The sequence below is a fragment of the Salvelinus alpinus genome, chromosome 26, assembly GCF_045679555.1.
Source record: "Salvelinus alpinus chromosome 26, SLU_Salpinus.1, whole genome shotgun sequence".
NCBI classification, from domain to species: domain Eukaryota; kingdom Metazoa; phylum Chordata; class Actinopteri; order Salmoniformes; family Salmonidae; genus Salvelinus; species Salvelinus alpinus.
Window position 1 is genome coordinate 8572531 of NC_092111.1, and position 13741 is coordinate 8586271.

The 13741-nt window shown below is 45.2% G+C and overlaps 1 protein-coding gene across 19 annotated transcripts in view; it reads left to right on the forward strand.

Annotated features, from left to right (window-relative positions):
• Positions 1–13741, forward strand: part of LOC139554568 (microtubule-actin cross-linking factor 1-like) — a 253793-nt gene that overhangs the window by 231257 nt on the left and 8795 nt on the right. For 7 of the 19 annotated variants that reach the window (XM_071367478.1, XM_071367468.1, XM_071367467.1 and 4 more), the window contains 25 exons: positions 262–384; positions 544–645; positions 889–990; positions 1232–1405; positions 1792–1947; positions 2301–2498; positions 2857–2985; positions 3290–3478; positions 3946–4101; positions 4464–4670; positions 4819–4938; positions 5109–5278; positions 5604–5763; positions 6058–6252; positions 6520–6792; positions 6918–7106; positions 7206–7317; positions 7570–7727; positions 7967–8129; positions 8477–8631; positions 8802–8876; positions 8999–9019; positions 10077–10094; positions 10942–11059; positions 13411–13476. In XM_071367478.1, coding sequence (XP_071223579.1) covers positions 262–384; positions 544–645; positions 889–990; positions 1232–1405; positions 1792–1947; positions 2301–2498; positions 2857–2985; positions 3290–3478; positions 3946–4101; positions 4464–4670; positions 4819–4938; positions 5109–5278; positions 5604–5763; positions 6058–6252; positions 6520–6792; positions 6918–7106; positions 7206–7317; positions 7570–7727; positions 7967–8129; positions 8477–8631; positions 8802–8876; positions 8999–9019; positions 10077–10094; positions 10942–11059; positions 13411–13476 — 3529 coding nt within the window. The remainder of the gene's footprint in view (positions 1–261; positions 385–543; positions 646–888; positions 991–1231; positions 1406–1791; positions 1948–2300; positions 2499–2856; positions 2986–3289; positions 3479–3945; positions 4102–4463; positions 4671–4818; positions 4939–5108; positions 5279–5603; positions 5764–6057; positions 6253–6519; positions 6793–6917; positions 7107–7205; positions 7318–7569; positions 7728–7966; positions 8130–8476; positions 8632–8801; positions 8877–8998; positions 9020–10076; positions 10095–10941; positions 11060–13410; positions 13477–13741) is intronic. The other 12 variants (XM_071367483.1, XM_071367485.1, XM_071367482.1 and 9 more) reach the window with 5 other exon arrangements.

A 13741-nucleotide genomic window follows, 5' to 3' on the forward strand; every position in this document is an offset into this window, starting at 1 on the left:
AGTGGAAAGGGCTATGTATATTTAAAACCAAATGCTTTGACTTTTACTCTAGTATTTTACTGAGTGACTTTCACTTTTTAATCATTTTCTATTTTTACTCAAAGTATGACAAGTGGGTACTTATTCCACCGCTGTACTGTAGTTAGCTCAGAGGTAGGAAGGGGAGAGAATATGCAGAGGTAGTCACTGATGAGTGTAATGACTGTTGGGTTATCTGATCTGTCCAACTAATGCCGTCTGTGTGTCTGTCTCTCTCATCAGGCCATCAAGGCCGAGACCGACGGGCTGAGGGAGGAGCTGGAGTTCGTACGAACCCTTGGGGCTGACCTCATCTTCGCCTGCGGAGAAACAGAGAAGCCTGAGGTCAAGAAGACCATCGACGAGGTGAGAGGAGTACAGGATAGCAACCAACTTTAAGAGCATAATCATTAATGGACTCGGTGCATGATATTTCCCGTCTACATTTTCTATTGGTCTTTTTATTATAATACAGTGTGTGTTTGATCTTTCCTCTCTTCTTCCTTCTCTCTCTCCGTTTCTCAGATGAATGTCGCCTGGGAAGGCCTGAACCGGACGTGGAGAGAGAGGATGGAGAGGTTGGAGGAGGCCATGACGGCTTCCGTGCAGTACCAGGATGCATTGCAGGTCAGTGTCCCAGAATGCACCGCTGTTTCAGCTCAGTACGTCAGATAATGAAATAATCTGGTATTTATTGCACTAGTGCTTTAGGAAAGTAGATGCTTAGTGGAAATGTATATCTGTCAGGAAGTAGAGGAAGTGTCAGGACCTCGATCGTCATTATAGTTTGTAGAAGTTAGATTGACTCTGTGTGTGTGTGTGTGTGTGTGTGTGTGTGTGTGTGTGTGTGTGTGTGTGTGTGTGTTGCAGAGCATGTTTGACTACCTGGACAACGCAGTGATCAAGCTGTGTGACATGTCCACCGTGGGCACTGATTTGGGAACTGTCAAACAGCAAATCGAAGAGCTCAAGGTTTGAATCATAATCGATTTTTGTCATGTAGCTTTGATATAGATGGTATACTTAATATATTCCAATATGTTTTTATCATCCTCCAAATATTTATAGTATTTATTGTTCTTAAAAAACGGTTTTTGACGACCAGATAACATTCTCGGTAAGTCAAACATACGCTCTTGGTTAAAAAAAAACCATCACTTTAATGATAAGCAAACAGCTCGTGCAGGCCTAACTCCTCTCCTCCTGTGAGCAGCAGTACAAGGTGGAGGTGTACCAGCAGCAGATAGACATGGAGAAGCTGTGCCACCAGGGGGAGCTGCTGCTCAAGAAGGTCTCGGACCAGACCGACAGAGACATGATCCAGGAGCCCCTCACGGAGCTCCGACACCTCTGGGACAACCTGGGGGACAAGATCACTCACAGACAGGTACACAAACTATGCATTGACTTGTTGCATCCAGTGGCTCCCTAACTATTGTACAGGAGGGGCAGTAGCTACAGTAGCTCTGCTGCCCTCTCGAAAAGAACGTCTTCAGACCTCCAGTCCTCTGGAACTCAAACTCACTGTCGGCTAATAGCGCTACATTGCTATATTGTTATATTTGTTTGTCAAAAACAAGTTTGTCAGTTACACACATAGAAATATGGATTCTCTTTCTATGGTTACACATGCACAATATATTCTACCATTACAAGTTGTCGCCATGATATTCAAATGAATTGACGCTTCAGATATGTACAATAGATTGCAATGCGATTCAACGTTACATGATTAATGAAGAAGCGCTGTTTTCCCCGTTCTGTTTCCTACAGCATAAGTTGGAGGGTGCTCTCCTGGCGCTAGGTCAGTTCCAGCATGCCTTGTCTGAGCTGCAGTCCTGGCTGAGTCACACCCACGCCACCCTGGACACACAGAGACCCATCAACTCTGACCCCAAGGCCATCGAGATAGAACTGGCCAAGCACCACGTACGTCTACCCCTCTACAGCTTCCCTTTCCACACTCTTACCTAACACTCCTTTTCTTTCATTTCTGGACTCTTAACGGCCAGTTTCCGAGACCCATATTAAGCCAATCCTGGACTAAAAAGCACTTTCAATGGAGATTCTCCATCATGAAAATGGCCTTATTAGTCTACCTCGACCTCTCTCATCGCTCTTCAATCTCCCCTCCATATCAGTCTCACTTCTGTTATTTTCCCTTATAGATTATGCATGGCAGCCATTTTGTGCCCGAATGCTTGCGTCACATCAATTATTGCGTTGGAGAAGTGTAACCAACACACCCTCCCTCCATCTCTCCCTCCCTCGCTCTCTTTCAGGTGCTGAGGAACGACGTGCTGTCCCATCGGTCCACGGTGGAGACGGTGAACGCGGCGGGGGCTGAGCTGCTGGAGTCCAGTCCCGGGGACGAGGCCAACCACCTCCGCGGCCAGCTGGACCACCTCAACCGCGGCTGGGAGAACCTGCTACTCAAGACCCAGGACCGACAGAAACTACTGGAGGCCGCACTGCACCAGGTAGGAAGGATGCAGGAGGAGTGGGCTGGGAAGAGTTTTACAGTATGAGTACTGTTTAACTGAACTGAACGAAAAGAAAGAATGAAACCATTTCTATCCATTTTGTCTTACCCCTCCCTGTAATTATATTTATATATTACGGGTTTCCAACTTGTACAAATAAGATTATCAGGTCTCCCTAGAAAAATGTGTTCTTTCCCAGTTAAGGAACAGTTTAAATACTGTATTTAATCTTAATTAAGCTAAAACCACGGGGCAAATGAATGAACGACACAGTAGCACTGCCATTAACGCGCAACTAATGACTTCCTCTCTTGTTCCCGCTCTCCTCTTCCCCTCCTTGTCCCTCGTTCCCCAGGCGGAGGGTTTCCATGGTGAGCTAGAGGAGTTCCTGCAGTGGCTGAGGAGGACAGAGAGCCAGCTGTCTGCAGCCAAACCCACAGGTGGCCTGCCTGAGACGGCCCGGGAGCAGCTGCAGCAGCACCTGGTAATACTGGGGATACATTTTATGATACTGCAGCCTGCCAATTCATACACTAGATATGATGTGATGGAGAAAACACATGCTAATGGGGATACACGTTATGACACTGCACCCTGGCCATACATAGACTAGATATGATGTACAATACTCATTCACTGTACGATCTAATCTGTATATAAGTTGTTTTTAACCATGTGTAACGGGTGTGTTAGACATGCATAATATATAACTATGTAACACCTGTTGTTATTGGGTGGATCCTCAAAGTATCAAATTCCTTTGGAAATATCTGTGTCTTTCTCTATAGGAGCTCCAAACCCAGTTGGCCCAGCGCGCTGAGCAGTACAACCGGCTGCTGGACGCGGGAGAGTCCATGTTGCTTTCCCGCGGGGGGGAGGAGGGTGGCCCCGGAGCTGGTACGACCCAGACCCAACAGAACTTGGCCCTGCTGCAGAACAAGTGGGCCAGCCTGAACACCAAGATGGACGACCGCAGGGTGAGCGAGGAACCTTCTGTTTAGATACATGAAGAGCTATGAGGAAGAGTTCCTTCTAATCCTGATTTAAAAACCCTGAACAAGGCCAAAAGTCGAAACTCCTTGGTTTTTACTTGTAGCAATAAAGCACCTTTTTATTTACTTTCATTTTTCTCCAACAGTTGCGGAATCTTCTCTCTAAGAGCTCCTTCAGAAAATGTCATTGTTGCGTAGCTTAGAGCTCATTTTTTTCTAATTTGAGAAACAAGCACCAAACGCAAAGTCGTGAATGTTTCATTTCTATATGTATATTTGAAGTGCAGCACTCGTGTATTTACTGGGTAGGTTTTAGACTCAAACTAATACAATATACATTTACATTTTCACAGCTCGACTATATAAAACACTGTTTTGCATAGGAGCTGTGTCTACAGTATATGTTACCATCAAACCTTTCACTGACTATTTTGCCCCCCCCACCCCCCTAGGCGAAGCTGGACGAGGCGGTGTCGCTGGCCACAGGGTTCCAGTCCTCGCTCCAGGACACCATCAACTGGCTGACCCAGGCAGAGCAGACCCTCAACATGGCCCAGCCCCCCTCCCTCATCCTGGACACCGTCCTCTTTCAGATAGACGAACACAAGGTAGGCAGTTTAGGCACCGTGGAAGTATAGAGATCCTATGATATGCGTGATTGACGTTCATTTCTATGGTAGGTGGGGTTATATCGGTGAGTAGTTACCATGGAATGGAATAGAATGTTATATACTTGACCCTATTTTACATAAGTCAACTTACATTTGAATATATTTATCATATTCATCAGACATTTTGTAGACTTGATATATTTCCCTTCCTTTTTGTTGGTATGTGCTGATCTGCATCTGCATGTACAGCTGAAGTCATGTCACCCAGAACCAAATCAGAGAATCAATTTAATGTTAAGGCTGTCACGAGGGACTAATTGAACTGTAACACGCTCTCGGTCTTTCTCTGTTCCCCTCAGGTGTTTGTGAATGAGGTGAACACCCACAGGGAGCAGGTGCTGGCCTTGGAGAAGGCCGGCTCTCAGCTGCGTTTCGCCAGTGTAAAGCAGGATGTGGTTCTGATCAAGAACCTGCTGCTTAGTGTACAGGCCCGCTGGGACAAGCTGGTGCAGAGGTCCCTGGACCGTGGCAGACACCTCGACGAGGCCCGCAAGAGGGCCAAGCAGGTACCCTACTAGTACTGACCCCAGGGTTGTCCTTTTTACGGAATTCACCCTAACCAGCACCTGAATGGATGATATATGGCAGCCATTTTGTACTAGAATGCACACATCAGTTAGAGATGATCAACCAGTTCTCTTGACCTCCCTCTAGTTCCATGAGGCGTGGAGGAAACTGTCTGACTGGCTGGAGGAGGCTGAGAGCCGGCTAGACTCAGAGCTGGAGATCTCCAACGAACCAGACAAGATCAAAATACATCTGACCAAACACAAGGTGCAGTAGAGGTCTCACTTTAAAGCTCACTGCGTGGGTCTTGCATGGAAATAATCGGAATCTGAGTGATACTCACACACCACATATGATGAGGCTGCCTAATCTAGATCCTCTTACCTGTACGACATGGTATTCTTAACTAAATACCCCTCTCTTCTCCCGGCTCGAAGGAGTTTCAGAAGGCTCTGGGCTCGAAGCAGCCGGTGTATGACACCACAGTGAGGTCTGGTAAGGCCATGAGGGACAAGGCCATGCTGCCCGAAGACACCCAGAAACTAGACCACCTACTGGGGGAGGTCAGGGACAAGTGGGACACCGTTTGTGGGAAGAGTGTGGAGAGGTGAGGGGAAAACTCCACGCCTAATGCTTTATTACAATGACTATTATGGGATGGTTCTCCAACTCCAGTCCTGCAGAGCAACTGATTGTGCAGGTTTCTGTTCCAGTCCAGCACTAAGTAACACACCCGATTCAGCTAATTCTGGGCCTGATTGAATCCCACGATTATCGATTGATTATTTGAAACGAGCGTGTTAAAGCTGGGCTGGAACAAAACCTTGCAAACCCATTAGCTCATCCTGGCCGCTGCCAAAATAGAAAACTGGATCATAAAAGCAAAGTTCATATAATGATAGCTACTTTTTCCTTCTCCATCTCTCATCCAGGCAACACAAGCTGGAGGAGGCCCTGCTGTTCTCAGGTCAGTTTGCTGAGGCCCTGCAGGCCCTGGTGGACTGGCTGTACCGTGTAGAACCCCAGTTGGCTGAAGACCTGCCAGTCCACGGAGACCTGGACCTGGTCTCCAACCTCATGGACTCACACAAGGTATTTATTTATGTAACAGCAAATGTTAGACTATCGGTTACCATTGGTTATGTAAAAAAAATAAAAATAATAATACACAAAAAAGTCTATGCTTACATTGGCCCAGCGCCTCATTGCCCATTTTTAAATGTGAATTATTATTTATCGAACATGAGAAGAAGAAAAAAATGTTTGACCCATTGGGGACTAATGTGCAGTAGTGTATATATTCATTCATATTTGACCCCCGTGCTCTATGTTTAGGTGAACACTATTTCCATGTTGTTTGATCACTGTTTGGTTTTGTCTCCTCAGGCCTTCCAGAAGGAGTTGGGGAAGAGGACCACTAGTGTCCACGCCCTGAAGCGCTCAGCCAGAGAACTGATGGAGACGGGCCGCGATGACACCGCCTGGGTCAAAGTTCAACTGCAAGAGCTCAGCAACCGCTGGGACACAGTCTGTGCCCTGTCCGTCACCAAGCAGACCCGTCTCCAGCAGGCCCTCAAACAGGTCAGTTGGGAAGAAGAAGCCAAGGGGTTGTGCCATTTTCTGTTTTTATGTATTAATACAATACTTACAAGTTACAAGACTTAGAATTTTATGATAATTTAATGTAAAGATACAGATCATTTCAGTCCATCGTCTTTTCTTTCGTTAATGCTATCTGTGGAAGCGCAGTATAGCGTATAAAAGCTTAAACTGGGCTGCAAAAGTGCAATAAAACGGAACCTTTTTCTCTATCCTTCTAATGATCCCTCCCTCTGTCATCTCTCTCAGGCGGAGGAGTTCCGCACGGCGGTGCAGCTGTTGCTGGAGTGGCTGTCGGAGGCGGAGCAGACGCTGCGTTTCCGTGGCGTGCTGCCCGAGGAGGCGGAGACTCTGCAGACGCTGCTCCACACCCACCGGAACTTCATGGCCACGGTGGAAGAGAAGAGGACAGACGTGAACCGGGCAGCGGGCCAGGGCGAGGCCATCCTCACCGCGTGCCAGGCCGACTGCATCACCACCATCAAACACTGGATTACCATTATCCGCGCCCGCTTTGAAGAGGTAGGTTGGCTGGAGAGGGTAACGGGAGAGGGATGTATAGAGAGATAAGAGGGGGGGGGGGTTTAAAGCCCTGTTGGGCCATTTCAAGTATTTCACCCATTAATTGGTGTATTTTGCTATTATAGGTCCTCACATGGGCCAAACAGCACGAGCAGCGTCTGGAGACGGCTCTGACAGAGCTACTCAACAACGCCACGCTATTGGAGGAGCTGTTGTCATGGCTGCAGTGGGCAGAGACCACCCTGGTCCAGCGTGACAGAGAGACCCTTCCACAGGACATCCCTCAGATCAAAACACTCATCACAGAACACCAGGTGAGAGGAGTCTACTTTTCTCAAACCCTCATTGGCTAGTCACTAATTGTTTTCACTCGTTCTGATTGGCTGTGTCTAATGCCAATCCATTGTTCCCAGGTGTTTATGGAGGAGATGACCCGGAAGCAGCCTGACGTGGACAAAGTGACCAAGACTTACAAGAGGAAACCAGCAGAGCCCCCTAGCAGCCTAGCTGAGAGGAGAGGAGCTCGTACGTTACCTTATTTTACGTCACAGAGATGCATTTATAATATGTTATATTGACTGCATATGTACCTAGAAATGCATAAGCAAAGATACAGTGGGTGCCTATCCCCCCCAAACAATCACAGTCCATCCTGACTGACTTCACTGAAGGAGAAAAACAGTAAAAGTCACCAAAATATGATATGAGCATTCCATCAAGCATCATCAACATTCAAACGCATATAATGCCCAGTAACCATGACACCTCTCCCTACAGGTAAAAACCAGCAGCAACAACAGCATCAACAGGCGGCGATGCAGGTCGCCGGGGGCAACACCCGTCTGACCCAGCTCTGCTCAAGGTGGCAGCAGGTGTGGCTGCTTGCCCTCGACCGCCAGAGGAAGCTCAACGACGCCCTCGACAGGCTTGAAGAGGTACTGTATTGTAACAATGTGATCTCCCCTGTTAGAGCAGTAGAGGGCTTGGAGACCCGGGTTTGAGACCTGCATCACTGTCACGTTCGCTACATTGGTTTCAAAAGTGGGATGTCTATGTTTGCAGGGTGTTTTCTTTCCTCCTATATAGTGTCTTGTCAAAACAGACACAGGATTTCCTCAAAGGATATTGCTCTCCCTCATTGTCTCACATTTATGTTCATTGTCTTTGTCCCCAGCTGAAAGAGTTTGCCAGCTTTGACTTTGACGTGTGGAGGAAGAAGTACATGCGCTGGATGAACCACAAGAAGTCGCGCGTCATGGACTTCTTCAGACGCATCGACAAGGACCAGGACGGAAAGATCACTCGCCAGGAGTTCATCGATGGCATCCTGGCCTCAAGTATGTTCTTCAGAGCTGGCTACACAATGTTAGCTCTGTCCTGTGCTCATAGCCTGCTCCAACTTAAACGCTAGTCAAGACGTATATCTTGGTCGTAAGTCCTACGTCATTCTGATAAGTCCTACATCTTGGTGATTAGTCCTACATCTTGGTGATTAGTACTATATCTTGGTGATTAGTCCTATATCTTGGTCATACAGTAAGTCCTATATCTTGGTGATTAGTACTATATCTTGGTGATTAGTCCTATATCTTGGTCATACAGTAAGTCCTATATCTTGGTGATTAGTACTATGTCTTGGTGATTAGTCCTATATCTTTTCCTGACTGTTGGTTGTGTTGTGCAGAGTTCCCCACCAGCAGGTTGGAGATGACGGCGGTGGCAGACATCTTTGATCAGGACGGAGACGGTTACATCGACTACTACGAGTTTGTGGCGGCGCTGCACCCTAACAAGGATGCCTACCGGCCCACCACCGACGCTGACAAGATAGAAGACGAGGTGAGGAAGACACACACACACAGATATACCCACATATCATAAACGACACACACACAAACACTTATTTTGAATTACAAAGCTGGACCTTTGACTTGCCGAGTCCAATAGCTCATGAATTGGAGGTTAATGGCACCAGCTTCGTGACTTTCCTTCTTTCTCTTTCTGTGCAGGTGACCAGACAGGTGGCACAGTGTAAATGTGCCAAGAGGTTCCAGGTGGAGCAGATAGGAGAGAACAAGTACAGAGTAAGTCCTCCTCAGCCAGTGACTGTGTACATTTATCAACAGTTAATAAACACATGATTATATATTCTGTCTGCATACTATGACTAAGTATTAGGTATGAGATATTGTATTTTTAAATACAGATGGGCCAGAGCAATTACAAGGTGAGTTACACCTGAGTCTACAGTGCTGTGGACGTAAAAAATAATAATCATAAAAGCTTTTTTTGCTTGGACAGCTTCTACTTAGCTAAATACAGTTATCAGATCCTACTTGACGGAGTGAGTCTTGGTAATGTTAAGAATAATGTGTCTTTTTTCAAGTTTGCATTCATGGTGGGTCTAGGACTGAGTCTAAGATGGAACCCTATTCCCTATAAAGTGCACAATTTTTGACCTTAGTGCGCTACCTTTGAACAGGGCCCTGGACAAAAGTAGAGCACTATATAGAAGAGAATACGTTGTCATTTCGGACACACCCTAGTTTTTGTTAGCTGATGCTGGCTGTGTGTCACTACTTCTTTGAGCGCCAATAACTGCTGTTGTTGAACTAACGAATGACATCACTCCATTCCTCACGCATTTAAATGTTAGCCAATAGCAGTAGCACTCAGCTGTATCCATGGAAATGCTGGCTTTGTTAGCAAGCTTCTCTAAGCTTTGCCATAAGGTGGTCACATATTATTGATAATTACTATGAAATCCGCGGGCCAAAAAAGAGCGTCTCACGGGCCGCATCTGGCCCGCGGACTGTATGTTGTGCACCCCGAAGCGCTTCAACCTATCGTATCTCTGTATACATATCTCTAATCACAGCACTATGGGATTGATATGTTGTGTGTGCTTCCCACCAACAAACTAATATAACCATAATATAACACTAAATATAACTTTTAAACCATAACATTATCACAGCTCCAGGATTAGCAACTACTACCATCGCAGTTTTTTTGTTGACATCACACCTCTCTGTCTGTCTGACTCTCTTCTTGTGTATGTTTGTCTGTCCGGCTTCACCCTTCACTGACTGATCCATCTCGCTGTGAATTGTAAAAAGTCTTACGTAGAACTTAGTGAGCTACAGTTTAATGTCGCTTTCCAAATGAGGTCTTATCCAATGCCAGGTTTAGTCTGAAATATTTTTGTCTGTACATGTTATTTCATTCTTTCTCTTCTTCTTTCTTTGTTTATTCCTCCTCCACGTCTGCTGGATTTATTGTAGTTCTTCCTTGGAAACCAGGTAAAGTTGACTCGAGTGTTTGGTCCTATGAAATCTGCTTCCTGGATCTCCACCAATGCAGTGGCCTCAATTCTACCGCCACAAAAATTGTTGCCATGGTGACGATGCATTTCGTGTTTGACCAGAAATGACATAACGCCGTCAAATATAGCACTACGCTGTTGGTGCGAATTATGGAAGTGGGTTTCATAGGCCATTGAGGTTGATCTCTTGGTGTGATTTTGCAGATTTGGGAAGACTTATTTTGAGAATGACAGCAATTTGGCAAACTGGAATGGGTTATAATGATAAGGGTTATAATGGTAACCAGGGGTTACCCTATCCGATTCGCTTTGGACTGGGGCAAATTGAAAAATCATGCTGTTCTGAGAGCGATTCAAAATTAACATTATTCCCTTATCTGTTTGTGCTGTCTTGCCAACACTATGGTCATTGTCACAATGATCATAAATTACCAAAGAGTTGACAAGACAGCACAAAAAGACACGGGCTAATCAAAGATAGCTCTGACTTGGTATTGCTTCATAGAGTTCTGCTTACTGGGTGTAAATGTCCTTCTGCATGAAACGAAGCTGACTATAAGGTAGAATGAAATCGTTTAGAGATTACTATGGGACCTAATCTTTTGTTTTAGATTGTTGGGTAAGCTGGGCTTTTGACCAATAGGTGATTCAGTAGTATCATCAGTGCATGGGTGTTGTAGTATAATTTGCATGGAGTGGCGTATACTTTTGCTCAGATTGGTATGGGCTGCTGTGTATAATGGCTTTGGATTCTTAAAATCTCATGTCAATAATCGTTGTACTCACTGAATTCTCCCTGTTTCTCCTCTCCGTTGCTGTGTTAGTTTGGAGACTCGCAGCAGTTGCGGTTGGTGCGTATCCTGCGCAGTACGGTCATGGTGCGGGTCGGAGGGGGCTGGATGGCCCTGGACGAGTTCCTGGTCAAGAACGATCCCTGCAGAGGTGAGTGGGGTTTATTTATGTACAGCCACACACACGCATACATACATACATACATACATACATACATACATACAGTTGAAGTCGGAAGTTTACGTACTCTTAGGTTGGAGTCATTAAAACTTTTTTCAATTTCAATTTAATTTCTAGTTAACAAACTATAGTTTTGGCAAGTCGGTTAGGACATCTACTTTGTGCATAACACAAGTCATTTTTCCAACAATTGTTTACAGACAGATTATTTCACTTATAATTCAATGTATCACAATTCCAGTGGGTCAGAAGTTTACATACACTAAGTTGACTGTTTCTTTAAACAGCTTGGAAAATTCCAGAAAATTATTTAATGGCTTTAGAAGCTTTTGATAAGCTAATTCACATCATTTGAGTCAATTGGAGGTGTACCTGTGGATGTATTTCAAGGCCTACCTTCAAACTCAGTGCCTCTTTGCTTGACATCATGGGAAAATCAAAAGAAATCAGCCAAGACCTCAGAAAAAATGTGTAGAACCCCACAAGTCTGGTTCATCCTTGGGAGCAATTTCCAAACGCCTGAAGGTACCACGTTCATCTGTACAAACAATAGTACGCAAGTATAAACACCATGGGACCACGCAGCCGTCATACCGCTCAGGAAGGAGACGCGTTCTGTCTCCTAGAAATGAACGTACTTTGATGCGAAAAGTGCAAATCAATCCCAGAACAACAGCAAAGGACCTTGTGAAGATGCTGGAGGAAACGGGTACAAAGGTATCTATATCCACAGTAAAACGAGTCCTATATCGACATAACCTGAAAGGCCGTTCAGCAAGGAAGAAGCCACTGCTCCAAAACCGCCATAAAAAGCCAGACTAGGTTTGCAACTGCACGTGGGGACAAAGATTGTACTTTTTGGACAAATGTCCTCTGGTTTGATGAAACCAAAATAGAACTGTTTGGCCATTATGACCATCGTTATGTTTGGAGGAAAAAGGGGGAGCAAGCCGAAGAACACCATTCCAACTGTGAAGCACTGGGGTGGCAGCATCATGTTGTGGGGGTGCTTTGCTGCAGGAGAGAATGTTGCACTTCACAAAATAGATGGCATCATGAGGAGGAAAATGATGTGGATATTTTGAAGCAACATCTCAAGACATCAGTCAGGAAGTTAAAGCTTGGTCGCAAATGGGTCTTCCAAATGGACAATGACCCCAAGTATACTTCCAAAGTTGTGGCAAAATGGCTTAAGGAAAACAAAGTCAAGGTATTGGAGTGGCCATCACAAAGCCCTGACCTCAAGCCCATATTAAATTTGTGGGCAGAACTGAAAAGGCGAGTGTGAGCAAGGAGGCCTACAAACCTGACTCAGTTACACCAGCTCTGTCAGGAGGAATGGGCCAAAATTCACCCAACTTATTGTGGGAAGCTTGCGGAAGGCTACCAAAAACGTTTGACCCAAGTTAAACAATTTAAAGGCAATGCTACCAAATACTAAATGAGTGTATGTGAACTTCTGACCCACTGGGAATGTGATGAAATAAATAAAAGCTGAAATAAATCATTCTCTCTACTATTATTCTGACATTTCACATTCTTAAAATAAAGTGGTGATCCTAACTGACCTAAGACAGGGATTTTTACTCTGATTAAATGTCAGGAATTGTGAAAAACTGAGTTTAAATGTATTTGGCTAAGGTGTATGTAAACTTCCGACTTCAACTGTACATACATACATACAAATATTGAGTGCAAATACAGAATGCACGTACACACATACACACAGAGTTAGAGTAGAAAATGCAAGGCGCTGGTTACACTGTGGGGGTCCAAGTGTAACATATGGTACTACGGTCCACTGTTTAAACTAACAACTAGTCGCACATCTACATATAACCTTTTGAGGTTTTCAGTTTTCAGAGTTCTGTCTTTTCCATAGCTGTCTACGGTCTGTCTGGTGTGGTCCTCAGGGCAATCTCTCTCTCTCCATCAGCCCTTCTTTCTCTTCATCCCTTTCTATGATAGTTCTTTGAGTCGGTGGGCTTGAATCATCTCCATCTCTCTTTCTCTCTTTTTCTCTTTCTCTCTTTCTCTCTTTTTCTCTTTCTCTCTCTTTCTTTTATGTTTCCTCTTTCTCTGTTGGTATCCATTTTTTTCAGCTCTTCATTCATCTCTCCCTTTCTCATTCTTTTCTTCCAGCTTTGTTTTCTGTATTTGCGTGGCATTTCTCTCTTTCTCTCTCTCACTCTTTTTCTCCTGCTACACAATCATTCTTTCAAAGCAGTATTGCATGGTGCATGATCTTCAGTTCTCTCCCTCCCTTACCTTTCCCTTTGCCCTCTCCCTTCTTCCCTCTCTCCTTTTCTCTCCCCTTCCAGTGCAACATCCTGGACTTAAGATCCTTCGCTCCGACTCCGACAGTAGCACCATTTCATCTCGTATAGGTTGGGTTCCTCTCTCGCTCTCTTTCCCCCTTTTTCTCCCTGCGCCTCCGTTTCGTTCTCTCTCTCTCACTCCCTCTTGGTTGTTTTTTGGTTTGGGCTTTTTTGCCGTGCTTTGCTGTCTGTGACACTGAACTAACGATTCTTACCCTTTCTGGCTACATGCTAATGCTAGCGCGAGGGGATCCATATCACAGGTTATACTTTCACTGACCTGTGTCTTTGTTTTGAAGTTGTTATAGCCACTCTGGGTCCCTGATGTGTCCAC